The sequence below is a fragment of the Mus pahari genome, chromosome 15 (genome assembly GCF_900095145.1).
Source record: "Mus pahari chromosome 15, PAHARI_EIJ_v1.1, whole genome shotgun sequence".
NCBI classification, from domain to species: Eukaryota; Metazoa; Chordata; class Mammalia; order Rodentia; family Muridae; genus Mus; species Mus pahari.
Genome location: NC_034604.1, coordinates 6614213 through 6637498, shown reverse-complemented (window position 1 = coordinate 6637498; position 23286 = coordinate 6614213). Strand labels below are relative to the sequence as shown.

The 23286-nt window shown below is 39.1% G+C and overlaps 1 protein-coding gene across 4 annotated transcripts in view; it reads right to left on the bottom strand.

Moving 5' to 3' along the window:
• The window catches only part of Greb1l (GREB1 like retinoic acid receptor coactivator), a 225988-nt gene that overhangs the window by 70856 nt on the left and 131846 nt on the right, over positions 1-23286 (bottom strand). For all 4 annotated transcript variants that reach the window (XM_029546956.1, XM_029546955.1, XM_029546958.1 and 1 more), the window contains exons 5-7: positions 17024-17200; positions 12161-12337; positions 9567-9689 (exon numbers count right to left, since the gene is read on the bottom strand). In XM_029546956.1, the coding sequence (XP_029402816.1) occupies positions 9567-9689; positions 12161-12337; positions 17024-17200 (477 nt within the window). The remainder of the gene's footprint in view (positions 1-9566; positions 9690-12160; positions 12338-17023; positions 17201-23286) is intronic.

Sequence of the window (23286 nt, the reverse complement as noted above, 5' to 3'; positions counted from 1 at the left end):
TCTTCCAGAGGTCCTGAGTTCAATTCCCAGCAACCACATGGTGGCTCACAACCATCTGCAGTGGGATCTGATATCCTCTTCTGGTGTGTCTGAAGGGAGTGACAGTGTTCTCACATAAATAAAATAAACAAAATCTTTAAAAAAAATTACATCAATGTCAATAAAATCATTTTTTTAAATGGTGCAAGTACTTCCATAATATAAACAAATCTTTAAAAGGAAAAACATGATGTAAGTAAAATAGAGGAACATGTGTGACAGCACAGATAATTCACTACACACAACCAACAAAACCAGAAAGAGAAAACAGGCTACTGCTGGTGCTCTGCATCTCCCTGGTCACCTTTAATGTCAGTAGGAGTTCCAGTAGACAGTGCCCTGTGAACTCACTCTCTTGAAGAAAGTCTCCTACAAGTTCACATATGGCTTTTCCAGCTTTTTGTCTCTGGGCCTTCTTCAAGACCATCAGGATCCCTGAACATTGTAAACAGTCCAGAAATTTGAGGGAATATAATGCTTCAGAGGCAGCTCTCAATTAGTGAACTGCCTCAGTAGACAGAAGCCATGAAACTAAACCCCCAGCGTCCTGTCTTTAGAAGGTAATTTTGGAAGGTCTTGTATGCTTCTTAGTGAATCTGATAGATGCAGACCTTTTTGGGCTATAATAATCACATAGAAAACACTTACACTGGCTTACTCTTGCTTCTTGGGACCACTTCCCAAATCCAATCCAATACTGAAGTTCTTACCTTAGGTCCTAATTCTATTGGGACTCAAATCATGTCAACAATTTAAAAGAGAAAAAGACAAAAAAAATATATATAGAGTTCATAGAAAAGTTAAATATCTTAAGAGATTCAACATCAACAATAAGGTGTAAGTGAAAACCACACTCAGATATTATTGTTCCATATTGGAATGAAAAAAATCCAAATGTTTCCATAATAAATTCTGTTAGCATCTGTGCAAAAACGAACTGCCACATTACACTGGTTCAACCTCCCTGGAGACTGGATCTATAGAGATTATGGATGAGTACATATTAGCTCAGTAATTTCTGGACACTGATACACAAATAATAAGTGGTATATGATGGTGCACTCCTTTAATCCCAGCACTCATGAGGCAGAGGCAGGTGGATCTCTAAGGTCAGCCTGGTCTATGGAGGGAGTTTCAGGACAGCCAGGGCTACTCAGAGAAACCGTGTCTCAAAGAACCAAACCAGCCAACCAACCAACCAACCAACCAAACCAAACAAACAAAAAACTCAGGATATATGTTGACATCACTCATTGCTGAATTATTTGGAAACAATATAAACACCCTCCAGTGCTGGATCAGGTAATTATGGTCCATCTGAGAGGCATGGCAGTTCATTGCACTAAAAATAAGTGAAGATGCTTTCTACCTGGAAAGACCTCTCAGATGTAGCAATATGAAAGTGAGCCATGCAGGCAGTGCACAATCGGCTGCTTCTGGAGTGAGTAGGTGCATCAAGGAGAATCGGTACTTGTCCTTGATTGAATAGACATAAAGAACATCTAGAAAGATGTCTTTCTTCTTTTGTATCAGTGTGAAAAGTATCTGATGGAAGTAACTTAATTTTGGTTCATGGTTTCAGTTCATCATGTTCAAGCCATACCAGGCACATAAGAAACTAATTATAGTGACTATCTGCTTGTAGACAGACATATAGAAGCTAGGTGTACATATATGAACATCTCATAGATGTATACTTGTATGTAAACACACACACACAGAGATTAGCTAGGGTTTCTATTACTGTAATGAAACACCATGACCAAAGACCTAAAGCAACTTGGGGAGGAAAGGGTTTATTCAGCTTCTACTTCAACTTCACAGTTCATTATCAAAGGAAGTCAGACAGGAACTCAAAACTGCAGGAACATAGGAGCTGATGCAGAGGCCATGGAGGCCTGCCACTTACTGGCTTGTTCCTCATTGTTTGCTTGGCCTGCTTTCCTATAGAAAACAGGACCACCATCCCAGGGATGGCCACACCCACAATGGGAGGGTCCTTCTCCTTGATCACTAATTAAGAAAATGCCTTACAGGTTACAACCCAATCTTATAGAGGCATTTTCCCAACTGAGGCTCCTTCCTATCTGATGACTGTAGTTTGTGTCAAGCTGACATACACCTAGTCAGGTATTCTTAAAAAATGTTAGACATTTCAAAATAGCAGAATAAATTGATTTTAATAGAGATAAAAATGCTTACATGTAAGTTGACAAATACTATCTGAAGTGTTTATTAAATATATAAAGTGATAGTTTAGTTCAGTAGTAGGTCACACTGAAGTGATTTTAATTTTTTAAATGATTTGTTTATTTTTATTTTATGTGTATATGTCTGCATGTATGTTTGTGCATCACATGCAGGGTGGTGCGGGAGGAGGCCAGAGGAGGGTCAGCTTAGTATTTTATGGGATTCTTGAGTGTATGAACAAATGGGTTTCTGATTCCCGTGTCTTCTCTTGGGCTCTTTTCCTTCTGTTGGTTTGCCTTGTTCAACTTTGATTTGATGCCTTTTGTTTCAGTTTATTACATTTTATTTTGTTATTGCCTCTTAGGAACATGTTCTTTTCTAATAAGAGTCATAAAGGGATGGATCCAGATGGGAGGGGAAGTGGAGAGGCACTGGGCGGAGTAGGGGGAGGGAAGAGCTATACTTGCATCTTTCTCAAGTTTCCTGGTGCCTCTTGGTAATTCTTCTCCCCCTGCTTTCTATCGTTATATAAATTTCTTCCCATTGTATTTCTGATGAACACTTGAGTGCTAGCTTAATCAATTGTGAGAAGCACTTGTGAAGAAGAGTCATGTAGATGACTCTTACAAGAGTTTCTTTTGGGAATAGCTGGATCATAGAATGCCCATACTTTCTACTCTATTCAAAAATCACTGGCAATGTGGTACACTGACTAACATTCTTTATGTTAGATATTTTAAATATTTAAAAGTTTTCCTTGTATGTACCAGCTTGTCTGTATGTGCACCATGTACACACAGGACCTGCAGAAGTCTGACAATGGCATCAGATCCTCTGGAACCTGAGTAATGGGTGGTTGTCAGCCACCTGCCTCTCCATGCCACCAGGAACTGAATCTGGATTCTCTGCAAGATTAGCAAGAACTCTTAGCTTCTAAGCCATCTCTCCAGTCCCATAACTATCATGCTACCAAGAGTGTTTTTTCTGGTTTTTGAAATTTGGCCAACATTTTACTATTGTATTGGCCTACTTGAAATTATTGTGAATTTTATTGATATATAATAGCTTCACCTATTGCCCCCTTCTCTTTGTCTTTCCTTTCCTTTCCTTTCCTTTCCTTTCCTTTCCTTTCCTTTCCTCTTTTCTTTTCTTTTCTTTTCTTTTCTTTTCTTTTCTTTTCTTTTCTTTTCTTTTCTTTTCTTTTCTTTTTTTCTTTTCTTTTCTCTTCTTTTTTATTTTTCCAGATAGGTTCCTATGTGTAGCCTTGGCTGTCCTGGAACTCATTCTGTAGAAAAGGCTGGCTTTGAACTCAGAGATCCACCTGCCTCTACCTTCTGAGTGCTGAGATTAAAGGTGTGCACCACCATGTGCTGCAGCTTCTGTTTTTAATGCAGTATTCCTAATTACCACTGTGGATAATTATCTTTCCATGTGTTTGTTAACTATTCAGGTTTCTTGTTTTATGAGGTGCCTAACATAATTTCTCATATCTTCATATTGATTTGTCTTTTTCTTCTTAGTTCAAAGGTGCCATTTTCTTTGAAACTAGCTCTCTATTAATTTTACATATTTTATATATTCTTATTGCTTCCTAATTTATGGGATTTTTGTTTTTATTCTGGTTCTCTTTAATAATACAAAGTTATGATTTTAATATAGTGAAACGTGAGTCTTTTCTTTTACAAACAACATTTTGTGTTTCTACTTTTGAGACATTCTTCCTGGATCTTCAATCATATTTTAAATATCTTCTAAAAGCTCCATACATTTTTTTACATTTATATCTTCTAGCTACTTGGGATTTTTTAATATGTAGAATAAAAGAGGGAATTGGTTTCACTCCTATATAAGATGTCTAATTTCTGGGTACCATTTACAGCAAGTTGTTCCTGTGAAGTTTGAAATGCACATGTGTGATTTGAATCTGGTTTTGGATTTTTCTCCTCTACGCCACTGTATCTATTCCTGTGCTAAGTCCACCTGTCTTCATTATACGTCTATGTCATGCTTGCTGATACTGAGGCAAGCCTTCTCTTGTCTGGTATTATTCTGACTTCTTTAAAACACAAGCTACAACAGTAAAGAGTTACTGCCACAGTGGCTCACAGAGAGGGGCATCCCAGTTCATAGCCAGCATCTCTGACTGCAGTAATAGGGATGGCCTTATGAGATACTTTTTCAGGTTCGTGTGAATGTCTCAATTAACTTAAAATTAGAAAGAAGAGAACTGAGGAAAATGCTTTAGTTTATTGAGGATCAAATCCAGGACTCCACACATGTAAAGCAAGAGAGCTACAACTGAGCTACATTTTCCAGCTAAGAAGGTGCTTTGATATATATATACTCATTTTAATGCCAAATCAATCATATAACAAAATTACAGTATTTTTTTTTCGTGGATAAATGGCCCATAGAGACAAAACTGAGCCGTCCCACAAAGTCATACAATAGCCTTCCTGACAGAATTTTTGTCAAAGTCATTCCATTATTGGTTTTGGCAAAACTTAAGTAGCTCATCTTAGGCCTAGAGGTAGATAAACACATTATCTTCATTTGGAAAAAATGTTACACATCCCAGGACTAATATACATCTTTCAGGTACTGGGATAGACAGAAAAGGAAGTGAGAAATTTGGAGATTTGGGCCAAGAGGCCTTGGAATGTTTTAAGAAGAGTGAATAGTGGGAGATCAGAGGACCAGACACTGAAATGTGGACAGTATAGACTGTCCTGACAATGCTTAAAACTGAAAGGATTCTATTGGACATTACTAAAGGGGTTGTCTACATTTTCTGCATGTTTCAAAAACTGTGAGAGGTTCAATTTAAACGTTGACAGACTGCTCAATTTGGTAAGGGAATTTCAAGACAGATTAGCATCCAGATTGTGACATGGTTTTTGCTGGTGTCTTTTAGTTACATCTAATGAGAATTAAGAACAAAAAGCAGAGAAGAGTTTTTGAAAAGCATGTAGTCTGGACAGAAAAGGAACAAACTGAAAGTTATAGACAAGAAAGGTGTGCATGTGTTTATGTGTGTGTGAGTATGCATGTATGTGTGTGTGTATGTTTGAGTGTGTGTATGTGTGTGTAAGAGAGTGCATATGTGTGTGAGTGTATGTGAGTGTGCAATTATGTGCATATATGTAATGTATATGAGTGTATGAGTGTGTATATCTGTGAGAGTTGTATATGTATATATGAGTGTTTGTATGTGAATGTGTATGTATGTATATATATATATATATAAATGTGTATGTGTATGAACATATGTATGTGTGTATGTGTGTATGAGTGTATGTATGTGTGTATGTATGAGTGTGTGTGCATGGGAGACTGTCTGAGTGCATGTTTGTATGTGAGTGTTTTAAAAGAAGATTAGAACCATTAAAGAGAAACCAAGCATCTAATACTATAGCAATAAGGTACTTTAAGTGTATTTCAGGAATCAGTCAGATCCTACCGTCACAGGTTCCAAAGTATAGAATTATAAATTAATTTGAAAGACTCATTTGGGAAGAAACTACATCTAGCATGCTCTGCTCTCAGAGGCTTCCCCAGGGAAGTGTTTTTCTGCATTTCATGTCTAGGTGCCCAGAAACAACTGTAACCATAATTCAAGGGGGTCCAGCTAGCTACCACTTAAGCTAATGGCAACTTTGTCATCTATATAGTCCTGTTTTTTGCGGCATTAAGAATATAACAGTTCCTGGAGTCATAGTCATTTCTAAGATTCCAGAGAAAAGCCTGTGGGTCTAGGCAATGGGTAGCAGGTTTGGATTCCCTGCCAGAAGCCTCTGAGATAATGTTATATAAAACTATGAGGGTAAAAATCCACAGCTGCAATAGAGATTCGAGGATAAACATAAAGAATATCTGCTGGCCGGGTGTGGTGGCGCATGCCTTTAATCCCAGCACTTGGGAGGCAGAGGCAGGAGGATTTCTGAGTTCGAGGCCAGCCTGGTCTACAAAATGAGTTCCAGGACAGCCAGGACTATACAGAGAAACTCTGTCTTGACATCCTCCCCCCCCCCAAAAGAATATCTGCTAAGGAAAGCTGAAAGCAATTTGGACCCAATCCATGAGAGAAGCCATATGGTTTGCAAACACCAAGGCAGGGTTGTATAAGCCTGCTGGTGTTTGTACAGTGGCGTTGTACACCAGACATGGAGCTGCGGGATCTGGTATTTGTATGGTGGCATTGTACACCAGGCATGGAGCTGCAGGGTCTGGTGTTTGTACGGCGGCGCTGTACACCAGACATGGAATTGCAGGATTTGGTCTTTGCCTTACTGTGTCTCGGTCTTTTTTTTGGGGGGGGGGCACATTTCTTCTTTCTATGGTCCTGTTATTCTCCTTTGGAATAGGAATGTCCTCTTTGTGTCACTGAAAGTTTAAAGTATGTAATTTATTTTGATTTTAGAGGGGCCCATGGGTGACTATCTTGAATCACAGCAGAGATTTTGGACTTATCCCCCCATTCCCATTGCTGTGGTAGTCTGTCTAACCATATGAGGTCAAGCAACTATAGGCTGAAGCCTTAAGAACCATAAACTAAAATAAACCTTTTCTATCTTAAATAAAATGGTCCGGAGAAACTGGAAAGCCACATATAAAACACTAACTTAGACTCTTATACCATACAAAAATTAACTCAAAATGGCTACTCGGCTTAACTTCAAGGAGTTATAACAACAAGGTGTTTATTAGAAACTTAGAAATTTCAAGACTTTGGGTTAGAAAATGTTTCCTTATCTGTTATTGAATTCTTGTCCTGATTAAACACAGTGTGTATGTGTGGGAGATAGGTGTGTAGAATGTAGATAACTGAAGACACAGCCACCTTCGATGGTAAAATAATCCCCTGGGATTGGTGACTAGAATCCAAATAACCAATGACACAAAAGGTTGTATGAAAGTCTGCAGAGGCAAGTAGTGCAAGAAAGAACAGCCAAAGCTTGGTGGGTGGGATTCAAGACAGAGCTATGTGGGTAATACATTAATCCTTGCCTCTAATACTGCACAATGTGTATTCACATTTCAGGATAAGAAATCTTGACTACCAGCAGTCCAATTATCTATAGATAGGTGAATCTTAATGTATCAGAAAAACAATTTATACCTAATGTTTATCATGATACCATAATGCTAACATGAAATTCTTACAGCCTGTTCAGTCTATGTTGGAAAGAATAATGGTTGGTGTATCTATACACATACATGAGTCACTATGAAAGTTTTCCATGTGACACCTTATAGAAGAATGTTTTCTTCTGGTAAACTGAGTTGCACCTAAATCTGCTAACCATGAATTTCAGGGTCAAGTTATCTCTTACCCTCTACCCAGGAATACTGAAACAACGTTTGGCCACTTTTGTTTACTGTGAGTCAGTCAGTGACCTTCTTTCTCTTCCTTGCTTATGTCTCGTTAGGACACCAGGAGATCTTTGGCTAAAGCCCAAATGTTTGCAAAAGACTGATTTCTTCTTTCAGAACAACAATAAAAATGTTCTCAAAATGTATTTCCTGGTATGATTAATTAATACGATATTAGTGTTTATAACATTTTAATACTTTCAGGGGACAACTTGTTACTTATGCATCTAGACTACCTTGTAGAAAAGCCAGCATGGTTTATTGTTTTTTAATCCCTTCTACGAGTAGTTCTAAATCATGGGAGTTGTTAGTCAAATACTGAAACCCTGCCTCACAACATTTGATAAGGTTCTTAGAATGCAATGAACACTTGATATGCATGTATTAGAAAGAAGCAAATGATAATTTTTAACACCATAGTTTTAATTTTTCATTTTATTATCTCCAAGGTCTAAGGGAAGATAACATACCATAAAATACATCAAATCACTAAAATAATATTCTAGGATAGCTATGCAGGCATGCTGCTGATATAATGAAAGCTGGTCTTTCAATACCAAGAACCAAATACCAATTTTTTTCTTTCCCGAATAGCTAGTGACATAATGTTCATTTATTTTAGAGAAAAAAATGGTCTGATGTCTTAGGTAATAGGCTCTATCTAAATATCCTGAGAATTTAAAAGTTTCTGGGGATCAGGAACATTGTTATTCAGATTCAGTCAGATTTTGCTGACTATGGGCACATAAGGTGTGTCCCACTGAAATTGGCCTCATTATGCTTGTATTACTATCGACATACTCTGTAAATACTTGTAAATAGTTTACCAGATCATGAGAGGCTCACATGAAATTTGAAAGTATCATGGTACATTGCTAATGGAGACTCCCTAGTTTTTGTGTTTTTTAGTTTTATTTTTAACCTGTGGTGAAGCAGACAATGGCTAACACGTATGAAATCACATATGAGATGGGTAAGAATACAGACAAGGGAACTGAAAAATAATTTATACACTCTCTTATAGTACTTTTCTTATTGCCTAGACTCAGCTATGTTACTCCCGAGTAATTTTCTCAAATAATCCACAGTGCACCAACCTTCAGCATGGGCCATTTTGTTCTGCTTGAAGGCTCACCCTGACCTCAGGTCCTGGCTAGTACCATAGAATAGACGAGTTTTTAGAAGGCTGTCCTTGTAGCCAGTTCACCATTGCATCAGTCACCTACTGTGGTGTCCAGATTTGATAATGTACTAGAGGTTTCAAGCACTAAAATTTTTATCTAGATATTTGTAACAGAGTTCCTGTCTTGCAGCATTAAAAACTAGACCCTGGATTCATCCACGGTGGCACTGAGTCTATCCAGGAGCCTGCTTTACACCAGCTAGTGTGCCATCCTCTCCAGTTATCTCAGGGTTTGGTGTTTGTTTCTGGTTTTCTTTTTTTCCTTTCAAAACCCTTGTTTCCTCAGTGTCCTTGATCCCCTGTCTCTGGAGCTCTTTGCCCCTCCTCTACTATGGGGTTCCCTGAATTTTGACGGATTAGAGTCATCTCAGGGGTTAAACACAGCTCTACCTCAGGATTCTACTCTTTACGAGTGTGTCCCCAATATGTGCTACCCCATGGCTGTGGTGTCTGATTTCTGTCTACTCTCTACATCCGAGTCCCCTGGCATCCCATCCCATCCCATCCCATCCTATGCTAAACCTAAATTTCCTTCTGCCTGTCAGCTCTTTTCTCCATTCTCTGTCTAATACTGGTAAGATCACTGAGACTTAAGTCCTGGTCCTACAAAGACTTCCCATCTCAACGCAGGCTTCTAACTCTAATAGTAGCTCAAACTGCATCCTAACAATACTCAAAAGTCTATTTTATTCAAAAACATCCCATTCAAGCCAGCAAAGCAAGTTTAAAGATGCTTCATGAAATATGTATCTGTCCTTACAATAACAAAACTACATCGTACCTGTCACAGTGAAGCCTGCTTTGTATCCATTAGCTGTTCCATTTTCTGGAGCTACAGCTGTTGACACTGAAGAAATAGGCTTTGTGGAGTGGCAAAGAGCAGAGGATTGTCGGCTTCTACATTCTAGAAGGGATTAAAAACGTGATATGAAGAAGCTAGTTTTTATTTTAGCAGGCAATGGGGACACAATCCATAAGATCACTAAAACAAGTTTTTGATCCTTGAATGGTAGCAACTTTCCTACAGCCTGTTCAGACTAGCGAAGTCTTCTTAAGCAAGATCTTATGCTTAAGGCAAAGAACAATCACAGTTTTATGGCCAACAAATAAGTTCCCACATGAAAAATGCTGATAACCAGCACAGTTTTGCTAGTTTCATGGGTAAGATAAAGGGTAAAATGTCAATAATTTATAAAAACCTTAAGCTTTTTAGATACCATGTAACTTTTTTTTGAAAAAAAAAAAAGATTTATTACATTTATATGAGTACAGTGTAGCTGTCTTCAGACACACCAGAAGAGGGCATCAGATCCCATTACAGATGGTTGTGAGCCACCATGTAGTGGTCGGGAATTGAACTCAGGACCTCTGGAAGAGCAATCAGTGCTTTTAACCACTAAGCCCAACCAGGTAACTTCTTGTTTATAACTTATTTCAATGTATAATAGTAACTTTGAACCCACCTATGCTGCTTTCAGATGTTTCCACTCAATCTTAATGACTATTCAAACCAAAAAACTAAAGACTGTATAGATAGCAGAGACAAATTAGAAGGAAATTATTATTTCTTATTAAAGCAAATAGGTAAATGGTATTCAAAATGATTATTGATAATACCATGGCAAGTTTTGCATTAAGTGATAGTACTGAGGTTCTGATATGACTCTACTTGTATTGACTCAGTGAACACTGTGAGAGTCTCTCAGTCTTCAGGTTCCAACTAAATTATACGATTGCTAATCTCACAAAGTAGTGTGTGGAATAGAAATGTAAATGGTTGTAACAGGGCTACAAGGGTTCTAAGGAAAGTTTCCATGGTAATGGGGCACATGCAAGGACTGAAAGCAGCTTTCTGAAAACAGTGATTATATTTTGGCACAAAGTTTAACTTCATCTTATGCATACTATGTGCATAGATGTGTATTGATATTATGTGATTTCATATAAATAAGTATATAATTTCAGTTCCAAAATAAAATCTGCTATAAATATGAGACCACTTTTGCCAGGTGGTGGTGGCGCACGGCTTTAATCCCAGTACTCGGGAGGCAGAGGCAGACGGATTTCTGAGTTCGAGGCCAGCCTGGTCTACAAAGTGAGTTCCAGGACAGCCAAGGCTACACAGAGAAACCCTGTCTCGAAAAAATCAAAAAAATAAAAAAAAATATGAGACCACTTTTAAAGATGGCCAAGTGAGGTGGCTCAGAGTGTAAAAGTGCTTACCACCAAGCCTGACACGGGGGCTCAGCCCCTGGAACCCACACAGCAAACGGAAACACCAGATTCCCACAGGTTGTCCTCTGGTTTCCACATGTGCTGTGGTAGCACACACACACACACACACACACACACACACACGCACGCACGCACGCACGCACGCACGCACGCACACACACACACACACACACACATCAATCATCAATCAAGTAATATGAAAATGCTATTCTTTACTAGGAACATGAAGTCCTTGAGTACCAAGAAGTCAAGTGTATTTATGCAAACAAAACAAAAGCTGAAGGAAAAAGTTGAAAGGTAGAGAGATGATGCTTGCCTTGGTTTTACTCTTTAACTCTGGTTTATGAATGATATTCTTAAGATTCAGTGCTTGCAAGATTTAAGCTCTGATGACAATGGCTTGGAACATGCAACACCATTTCCTGTAGCATTATATATTAAGTGTCACCTCAAATGCAGTCAAGAGTAATTATGGTGGAGGATTCAGAGAGAAATGTGTTATTGTAATTTGGATTTATTCTGCTATCCCAAAGTCAGGTAAAACTCTCGTGTTGGCAAGAATGATACTCTATGGAGAAAAAATTCTCAGCATCAAAGAAACTACATTAGGACAGTAGCTAAAACTGGCAATGCCTACCAAGCACATGAAGATGGGACTTTCTACAGAGTAGCTAGCTAAATTGTTGCTAATTCCAAAGAAACAAAACTGTCCACTCAATCATGTAGTAGTTCCCAAGGCATCGAGAGGACTGAACTGCTATTTGGGTATGTTTTGGTGAAATAAAAATAGAAAAACATAGATTGGCAAGAACTACTAACAAACTGAAATAAAGCAAAGAGAACATTTTGCACTCATGTTCTCTCTAAGCGAAAGACGCCCAGGAGTGTCTTTCTTAGCCCAGTGCTGAACACCTTCTCTGAGTCTGGAGACCTGTACTTTCCTGCCTCTCCTACACTCAGATGCTTCACTTAATTATAACAAGGGACAAGTCAAACGACCTCCCAAAGGGCTTTGCATTTTTGAGCAGCCTTTTGAACTTGAGTTATTTATGTGCCCCACACCTGTACTCTGAACCCTGTAAGGGTCACTGGTCACCCACACAGATTCTCCCTCCCCTCCCCCTCCTGGAATTTGATTACCTTTCCAGCAGATGAGAGGTCCCTTTGATAACACGCCCTGGGAGGTTCTGACTAGGTAGTATTTTAAGTGCTTCTGCTTCTTTGGCTGGGTGGTGAGCTTCAAGTTAATGTGGTTGGAAAATTCTGTGAAATATCGAAATCCTCTTTCTCCACAACCGATACAATTTCCAGAAAACCCTGAAATGGGGAAAGCTAATGTTACTAGTGGCCTTGTAAGTTGATACACTACTTGTAGATACGAAAAGTATAAAAATATTCATAGTCTATTGAGCCAATAATATCCCAACTTTTAGGAAATACTTCAGTAGCGGTAGGTTTTCAGCGGAGTCTTCCCCACCCCCAACTTTCCCCTTTCATTTTAAATTCTTCAGATAAGATTGCAAATGCCTGTAAGCTGGCACTCTCTGTTCAAACCTCAGGAAATTTAAGGTTGCTCCAGTGCTGCTCCAACATGAAACTCACAGTCAAGTTGTAACAACTTCAGAGTCATTTTTATAACAGTTAAAAGACTAGGAAGAAGTTCAACATCACGCTACCAGGACAATGGCTAAGAAAACAGATTTGGAAGGATCAGGTGACAAAAGTTAGAGAGTACATAAGGACAGGAACGTTGAGTGGGGGCTGAGGTGCTCAGTGACAGAGCACCTGTCTAGCTGAGTAAGGTCCTGAGCTAGAGCCCCAGCACTGGGAGAGAAAGAAAGGAGGGACGGAGGGAGGCATGGAGGGAGGGGGATAGGGAGGAAGGAGTGGGGGGGAGGGAAGGAAGGAGAAGGAAGACAAAGGATTTCTGTGATAAATTTCTCTGCTTTCATGCTGCATGCTCCTCCTTACTTAAGTCCTGCTGAGGAGAGAATAAGTAGTTGAATGGCAAAGAATAGGATATGCCTCAATAAAAGCATCTTTATGAAACCTGTCACTTTGTATATGAATAAACAATAATAAAACCTTGAATTTCAAATATCATGGTTTTATTTTTCATTACTTAAAAACAATGTAATGATTAAATCCTTGCAGCTCATTATTCTAACAAAGCTCTTGTTTTAAGGAGTCTGTGAGTCTTTCTCTTTGTTCCCTGCCTAGCTCACCACAGCAGCTTGTCCCACAGACCTAGGGACTATGAGTATATGGTAAGTAGCTGACCGGACCCTAGACTTGTAAAGGTTTGTAAAATTGGAATCTACATGTGGCTCATCTCAAGTACACATGGATTCTGGTTTTGGAGAGAATAAGCTGAGAGCTGTGACCAGGCAGCCGGAGCACGGACAGAGCTGTGCTGTGTGGTGCTGAACTATTCCAGACACTTCTGATCCTATAAGAGCTAGACTTAGATTCTGTGAACTTCCCATTTCATCTTCATTCACCCTCTCTTGACTCACCCGAGTTTCTTATTCTTTTATATGGGAAGTCTGAACAATCCCTTGGACTGTTTGAACAGAATAAAGACTCTCAATGGCCTGGCTAGAGCAGATGTGGAAAGAGGAGATGGAGAAGGCTGGGAGGATAAGAAGCCATGCATTACTTTATGGAAACTCAGCTGTCAGCCCCTTTAACACACAAAAAAGGGAAGACCAGGAAGACAGTGAGCTCCTTTACTCAGATCTGATGAGAACAGAACATACATGCAGTCATACTGATGAACGGGACAAAGGGGGACGACAAGGAGCCTTACATCCTGTATAAAGATCATGCACCTGTCTACAATAACTGAAAACATGACCACAGGCAAACTGACATGGCTTTCAAACTCCTAAACCAACTTGGTACATATTAACAAGAATAAAGAAAGAAAAGAAAGGCCATGAGGATAAAAAGAACATTTTACAATCCCTCTACTGGAAGATACCAATAATTCAAAACGTTTATAAATGGGCCACCCAAGTTATTTCTATAACAATTATTTACTGAACTCCTGATAGCTCCTTAGAGGGGAATGGTGAATAAGAGATAATTACAATCTCTGCTTAATTAATCACCACTTAATTAATAGTTTATTGCTGTCATTTTATCAAGTAATGAACATTAAAATAAACTTATAAATGACTTAGAATGTATTCAGAGAAGGATTATATTAGAGAATATTTGTTCATTTCTCAATTTGTTTAAGATATAGGCCAATAACAATCAATAAAAAGTTATTGACTATGTAATTAACCAAGTATCTAGTCACCCATCCATCCATCCATCTACCCACCCATCTGCCCATCCATCTATTCATCCATCCATCTGCCCATTCACCCATCTATTCAACCATTCATGCATCTACCCGTTCACCCATCCATCCATCCATCCATCCATCCATCCATCCATCCATCCATCCATCCATCCACCTAGCCTTCTGTCTATCCATCCAACCAATGGACACATAATCTGACAGTGCTTTCTGTATATGAGGATTCCCTGCTTATGAAGAACCCTTGATGGATTATGAGACATTTTTTTTAGGGTTTTTAGTCAGAGCTTCACCTCATCTGTTCAGATAGAAGAGACTATAATGCTTTTAAACTGCTAAATGTTTCCCAAATTGTTCTACACCACCAATGAGTCTTAAGTAAATGAATGCAAGGACTGTCCCTTAGAGTTTTTGTGCCTCCAGGTCATAGCTTAGCTTAGTTTTTATTACACTGTGCATTTTGAATAAGTACAGCTGAATAAAGAAATGATCAAATGAATGATTGGACCTTCTTTGCTAATTTACTACAATAAGGAAGCTTTACCATTAAATTTCTGTATTAAACTATATGCTTACTTTCACTTAAAGAATAGTGAATACATTTTATTGCTCAGTACTGAGGATCAAATCTAGGTCTTTATTAGTCCAGGGTGACCTTGAACTCTTGGTCCTTCTGATTTACTGTCTGGTGTTGGGGTTATAGACATGTGTAATAGTGCCCAGTATGTATTTTTTGACATCTCTGAAATGTGAAAATGATAAATATATGTTAGCCAATAGATGACTCTGGACTACAATTTAAGAAGCTCTCATATAATTCTAGCCCTTGGGGGCAGAAGCAGGTGGAACTCTTGTTGTCTACATAGTAAGTTCCAAGTCACAGGGTCACACAGTAAGATCTTGTCAAGAAAGAAAGAAAGAAAGGGGAAAAAAAGAGGTGGGGTGTTGAGGAAGGGAAGGGACCTCTATAGCATGTTATGGGATTCAAGATTTTCAAGGCTTTCTGACCTTGTGTAATTTGGGTGGCTTCATCAAACTAAAACAAAAATCATCTCACAATCAATACAGTAGTTTAATTCTTTGTCCTCTTCTGATATTTGCACTTTAAAGACATGATTCCATTTAAATAGACGGCACTCTGAGAAGTCAAACCTCTAGATAAACAGCAATAAACAACAGCAAAGCTCATATATCTACTTGTCTGTGTATTACAAAATAAATAAAAACAAACTAGGTGTGCTGGCACATCCTTCAGTCCCAGCACTATGGAGGTGAAGGCAGGGGATCTTGATGAATTTGAGGCCACCCTGGTCTATCTAGCTTTCCAGGCCACCCAGGGCTGCATGGTAAGATCTTGTCTGTCTTAGGTAGGGTTGCTATCGCTGCAATGAAACACTGTGACCCAAAGCGAGTTGGAGAGGGAAGAGTTTATTTGGCTTGTTTCCACATCATAGTCTATCACAGCAAGAGCTCAAACAGGGCAGGAACCTGGAGTTAATGCAGAGGTCATGGAGGGGTGCTGCTTACTGGCTTGCTCCTCATGGCTTGCTCAGCCTGTTTTCTTATAGAACCTAGGGCCACCAGCTCAGGGATGGCAACAATGGGCTTGCCCTCCTTCCCACATCAATCACTACTTAAGAAAATACTCTACCACTCCTGGTTATTTTAGGCAAATTGATATTAAATGTAAGATGAGAAGCATCTGTTAGCTTTCTTGTCACTGTGATAGACTGAGGACAGAAACAGCATAAGGGAGGACGTGTTTATTCTTGCTTAAGGCTCAAGGGATGCAGCTCATCATGACAAGGAAGGAAGAAAGAGGTTGGAGCAGCTCCCAGCCGGAGCAGCGGGAGTGTGAGGCTGCCCGGTAAATTGTAGTAGCCCTCCAGCTAGGCCCTACTTCCTAAAGATTTCCCCAACCCTTAAGAACAGCACTACCCAATGGGCACCAAGCGCTCAACAGAGGAGCTCGTGGTATATATATATATATATATATATATATATATATATATATATATATATTTAAATATATAAATATAAATATATATATATATATAAATATATATCAGTCAGATTATTATGCCCCTCACTAATCTCTCTCCTGATGGGGACATTTTACATTCAAACGAATCATACTTATAAACTATTAGGAAGTATTGAAAATTTATAGATACCTTACAAAGTAAATAATTCACAAACAAATAGTTGGGAATTGACATCAGGTTCAGATCAGTGACTATAGAGATTCACTTTATTTAATAAAATATAAAAAAACTTACATGACTAAGGATGAAATTGAGAGCATTGCATGTGCTAAGCAAATACTCTTAGACCTAAAATACTAAATTTTAATAAATTGCATGCTCCTTTTTAATGTTCTCAAAAAAGTTTTACATGCTTATTTTTGACAATAAAAAAGTAAAATATATTTAAGTTCACAAGAGAAAAATATTTCCTGTTTGAAACTAAACCATTTAAACTCCAGCTAATTCAGTGACATACATGTACACATATAAAATTCTCTTTTTTTCTTTTTCCAGGGCTGAGGACCGAACCCAGGGCCTTGGGCTTGTTAGGCAAGCACTCTACCACTGAGCTAAATCCCCAACCCCTTAAAGTTCTCAAATAAGTTTTAATAAACATATTTCAACTCCTTCATTCTAGAAGGAGTTTCACAGGCATTAAACACTCACCTAAAAGTGCATTTTTCCCATGGTCATCTGGTAGAAATCGCTTGTCCACAGCACAAACTAGGATGTGTTCAGGAAGGTTAGGAGACTTGGCCCCCACCAGCAGGAACCCGGCTGGGATGTCAATTTGTTCCATGCACAGTGACACTAAACGCAGATCCTTTCCAGCTTGACAAAACCCTAGAAACAGTAAGAAGAAAACAGCAGAATGCTTAGGGAAGGTAGTCTCTCCTTATCCACCTGTTGGGGGAATAGAGCTATTTATAAGAATCACTTCTAAGGACTCAAAGCCCATGGCCCCCAAAAAGAAAACAAATCTATTCCCTTCTGTTTGGTTCCATCAAGATGACAACTCAAATTTTCTGGCCCACAAATAAGGTGATCATAAATATATAACAAACTTTGGAAAGTGTGTATAATTTTTCTATGTACATGGTAAGTTTTCACACACTCACTTTCTCTCCCTCCCCCTCCTCCTCTCTCTGTATGTTTGTGTTTGGTATACTCATATGTGAGTGTGAATGTGTGCTCAGGTATCTGTAGAGGCTAGAGGTTAATGCCAGCTGTCTACCTCAATTGCTCTCTACCTTACTTTGAGACAGCCTTTCACTGAATCTGGAGCTCCAGGGATCTGTGCACCTTCTCTTACTCCCCAAACCTCACCAGTATGGAGTTACAGATGCTTGCTTGTCTTTCTGCTGGACGCCTGGGATCTAAACTCAGGCCCTCACATGTACAGGACAGCCACTTTACCCAAGAAGCCATCTCCCTAGCCAAGTCTTTATTTTCAAGATGAAGTCATTTCTAACTGGGACAATCCAAGTAACTGAACACAGATGCTCCCCCTATCACGGCAGCAGAGACTGGAGCTCAGAGCTTGGTGACTGATCAGGGAACCGGTCAGAACTAGAATTCAGAACAGACTTTTCACTAGATAAGCCAAGATGTAACAAGTACTTATGTAATCAGTTTGTAATGGACTGCCACATTCACTCAGTATTTCATAATTTATAAGCAAGTGCTCCACAGGCCTAAAGAGACAAATTTGAACAGAACATTTTCCTTTAAGAACTCATGTTGAGCCAAGCAGTGGTGGCATATGCCTTTAATACCAGCAGTCAGAAAGCAGAGGCAGTTGGAGGCCAGCTTGGTCTATTCACTGAGTTCCAGGACAGCCAGGGCTACAACAGAGAAACGCTGTTTCACAAAACCCAGGTAGGGTGGGGATGGGTGGCAGGGGAGAACTCACGGTGAGTTGGTTGGAAGAAAATGTAAGAAGTGAGTAATCTCAAACCCAGCATCCTAGAGGCAGCTACGGCCCTGTTGTTTTAGGGTGACCCCCTCTGTGCTCTAACATGTGCATTCTCTCTAGAGCTGTGATGTTCCCAACTGACCAGACACTGGAACTCCGCTCTATCTGGGCTACTTTAATATCCCACTTTTCTGGTCATAGTTGATTGGTCTAGAAGCAGACATCTGATAAAATCAGCCAATCAAAGTTTTTGTATAGGAATTCTCAACTTGGAGCTGGGGGTTAAAGAGGCATGGTCTAGTTTGATCTCTGTCACCTCCCTTGTTTCTTGACCTGTGAGAGAAGTCTCTTGGCAGCGACAGAAAGCTGGGCAGGTGGGTTTGACACTGACTATCCTGCGATCTTTAACATCTGAATTCTTCCAATAATTTCCTCATTTTGCCTAAGCTGGTTTCATTGCAGTTCTGTCACTTGTAACAGAAGGTTGGTGGAAAGTGGCAGATGAATACCTAACTCTCCACATATAAATCTGGAGAAATTACTATCTTCATTACCCATAACCCAACTCCAAAAAAATGTGGGATTCCATGAGCATAATTCTTTGTGTGTGTGTGTGTGTGTGTGTGTGTGTGTTTCGAGACAGGGTTTCCCTGTGCAGTCCTGGCTGTCCTGGAACTCACTCTGTAGACCAGGCTGGCCTCGAACTCAGAAATCCGCCTGCCTCTGCCTCCCAAGTGCTGGGATTAAAGGGGTGCGCCACCACGCCCGGCGAGCATTAATTCTTATCATGATTTTACCATAAGCCAACAAATAGTTGGATGCCATCAGTTAGTAAATGAAAAAAAATTAAACTCCATCAAAATACTGTATGGTTGAATATGAATCTGTCATGCCTTGGATCATCAAAACTTGAAAACAGGCATACCAGAATTAGAAAGTCAACAGAGGACCAGACTGATTAAAATAATGTTGCTCAGTCACTTCAGACTTACAGACCCTCTTTAATACTGATGAAATCTATTCAACTTTTAGAGTTCCTGACATAAGTAATATCTAAAAGTTACACTGAATTCCTTAGCAGTTTTGTTACTTAAGCTGTTATCTCTTTATCTGAAAAACGAATCATTTGTATCCATGAAGAACATAAGTTATTCAGTTGACAAACATTTTTTTGGACACAGGGAACCCTCTGAAAAATATCTGCTTTGTACTGTCTTTGGGTAACAAGGTTAAAAGGCTTGAGAGCTGGGAATTAACAATACTGCTGCTGACGGCAGATACATATGTTTAAGGAGTACTGCCAACAGGTAGGCACAATTCTCTCAGCAGCTTTAGGAATAGATTATCTCCTTGCCATAGATGGAGAAACTGAGTCTCCAGAAGGTAAGGAACTTCTTCAAGGTTATATAATGAGTAAAGTCAAGTTTAGGGATATAAGACATGGAAGTTTGTTATATAAGAAAAATGAAGAACACACTGTACAGTCTGGCAAAAGACAAGCTAAGAACGAACTATGGTGGTACATGACTATAGTCTACTTAAGGGTAGGCACAGGCTTTTGCATCACATTACAAAATACTAGGGGCTGGAAAGAAGGCTTGGTGATTAAATATGCCTGTTGCTTGTACAGAGGGCCTGAGTTCATTTCTCAGCACCCACATGGAACAAGATCACAACGACCTGTAAGTCAGGCTCCAGGGGACAGATAGAGAGTATATACAATTTAAATAAAACTTAATTTTTTAAAATTACAAAATACTAAACTAGGAAGTACCTGAAAGCATTGAAAGGAGTCTGAAGATGTCTCATCAAAGAGATTACTAATCAGCAGTAAATCTAGAACACAATTCCCCAGGGAGTGCCATCTTCACTCTCAGCATGACTTGCTTCAAGGAGTGGGACATAAGCTACCTTGCTAACTAGCATGCATTAACCATTGATGAGAAGTTTATGACTGCATATTAATTGGACTGCATCTCTGGGAGGTGCCTTTGTCACTGAGAAGGAAATGGCAACCACAGCCTGTACCAACTTACAAAACTACTGCAAGGTTTTGAGGACACTGCCATTATATAAAACCTTAAGGTTGGTGCTGGAGAGATGGCTCAGAGGTCAAGAGTACTTACTACTCTTGTAGAGGAGCAGAGTTTGGATCCCAGGATCTATGCTGGGTGGCTCACAACTGTCTTTAACTCTAGCTTCAGGGGATCCAATGTCCAATTCTGGCTTCATGTGCACATATCAAAACACATACACACATTTTAAAAATAAATCTTCTAAAAGAAAACTAACCTTAAGGTCACCCAATACATTGTTACTTAACAGTGGCTTTCATAAATGTGGGGATCCAAAACAGCATTCTAAGACACTTGGGAATTACATATGAAGTTTATTTTTAAATTATTATTATTATTATTATTATTATTATTATTATTATTATTATTATTGTGTGTGTGTGTGTTATGATATGGGGGCTTACATGTGCCATAGCATGCATTGGAAGACAGAGAACAACTTTCTGCAGTTTCTTCTCTCCTAACCACCTTCACAAGGATTCTGGGCGTCAAGGCGTTCATGGCAGGCACCTTTACCCTGCGAGCCATCTCATGGTCCTACTAACTCTCTGTGAGTGAAATTTAAATAGGCATCATTATCATCTCCTAAAACTCAACTGTTTATTGTAATTCCCTACTGTAAAAGAGAAGATGGCCTTTTACCCAGCACATGTAGAGTGAGTGGAACCAGTCATGTGAACTCATAGCTCATTGAGACAAAGCCCGTTGTCACAGTGTAGTCTTCACCTTTTATACAATTTCACATTGTTTTCATCTATATTGATATGTTGTTTAATTCAAATATATAATGGGCTGCTGGATAAAGTTGGGAAGCTCAGATAAACAGGAAAAAGTAAATTTCACTAATGCACCCAAATATGATCATTGGGTCTACAGAGTTGAATTCATCTCCCTCCCTCATTCAGACATCTGTCTGTCATAAGGAGCCACTGACAGCTGCTAGCACATATGGGAAGCACTACAGCTGAATTTAGTGAGTTTTCAGAACCCCCCCACAACGGACATGAAGTTGGGACACATTGGGGAAATTTAAGAGAATGGATAAATTGTATCTCATTGTGTACATGTATGAAATTCTCAAGAATAAACAAAACTATAATTTTTAAATTATAATGTTAGAAATGTACTTTAGTATAGTGTGCACCTAACATGTGCAAGGCCTTAGTTTAATTCTTAGTAACACACAGACATAACAAACATGCAACACACATATACATATATACACACACACATATATATATACACATACACACATATATACACATACACAAAATCAGTAAGATTATATAAAATGCATCAATATAAGTTTAGATACCAAAAAAAATTTCATGTTTGTCTTGTTTTATTTTGAGACAGAATCTCACTAAGTAGCCCTGGCTGGTCTACAACTGGCTATGTAAATCAGGCTAGCCTTGAACTCAGAGATCCACCAGTCTCTTCTTCTCAAACACTGGTCTACAACTGGCTATGTAAATCAGGCTAGCCTTGAACTCAGGGATCCACCAGTCTCTTCCTCTCAAACACTGGAAATTAATGTTAAAGATAAAAAAATTAGTAATTACAATCCAGCCTAAATGTTATCACATAGAGCAAAAATATAAAACTGTGGAAATAAATCTCTCTATCCCTTTAGCTCCAAATGTCTAACTCCCACACCTGAGGTGTGAGGTGTAGATCTGGGGACGGGATACAATTCAGTGAGCGCCCTTCCCTAGTTTGCTTGGGATCTCTACAGCCACACCTGGGGGTGGGAGAGGGAGAGTAGTTTTGAGTGCTTGTCTTTCCTAAAACAAGGAAAAATCTTTTATTTTTGAATTTTCAACAAGCACACTTTTTAAAAAATATATCTAACTTACAGTTAATTAAGCTACAATTATTGAATCATAAACTGTGGACAGTTGTATAGCATAAATGTAAAAGAACATGTTAATAATATATCTGTCAATCTAGAATAATTGCTTTCTACTTAAAGTTAAAAATTTTAGGAGGCCAAAGAGATGGTTTAGCAGTGAAGAACACTGGTTTCTCTTCCATAGATTCTGAGTTCAATTCCCAGAACGTACATGGTGGCTCACAACCACCTTTTTAATTTGATCCCCAGTTTTTTCATGCAGGAATATATATATATATATATATATATATATATACACACACACACACACACACACACACACACACACATATATATGACAGAGTATATACATAGAACATTTTTATCATATGCCATGCAATGACAGAATTATTTCGAAAGGCTCAAGGAAGTTTAAAGGGTCTACATTACTAAAAGTGATTTGTTACTCAGAAGATTGGGAACACTACCTGTTCTAACTCCTTCAGTATGTAAATGAGAGAAAGGTCTGGGAAGGTTACCTAATGAGCCGAGTCAACATAACCAACTGAGAGGATACCAGATCTGATGCCCACCGGGATGCTCCTTCAACTTTTAAATCTCTTGCTGGCTGGAAAGGCATATGCCTAAAACCCTAAAACTTTAGATTTCTAAGGCAGGAAGACCTTGAATTCAAGACTAGCCTGGAATGGCTCCCATAAGCTCATGTGTTTAAATGCTTGGCCCACAGGGAGTGGCCTTGTTGGAGGAAGTGCGTCACTATGGGGGCAAACTTTGAAGTCTCCTATGCTCTAGCTTCATCCAGGGTGGAACACACATCTTCTGTGGCCTGAGGGTCAAGATGTAGAACTCTTCCAGCACCATGCCTGCCTAACGCTGCCATGCTTCCGGCCATGATGAGAATGAACTTCTCAAACTGTATGCCAGACTTAATTAAATGTTTTCCTTCATGAGTTGCCTGGGTCATGGTATTTTTTCACAGCAGTTAAAACCTAACACACACACACACACACACACACACACACACACACACAGAGAGAGAGAGAGAGAGAGAGAGAGAGAGAGAGAGAGAGAGAGAGAGAGAGAGAAT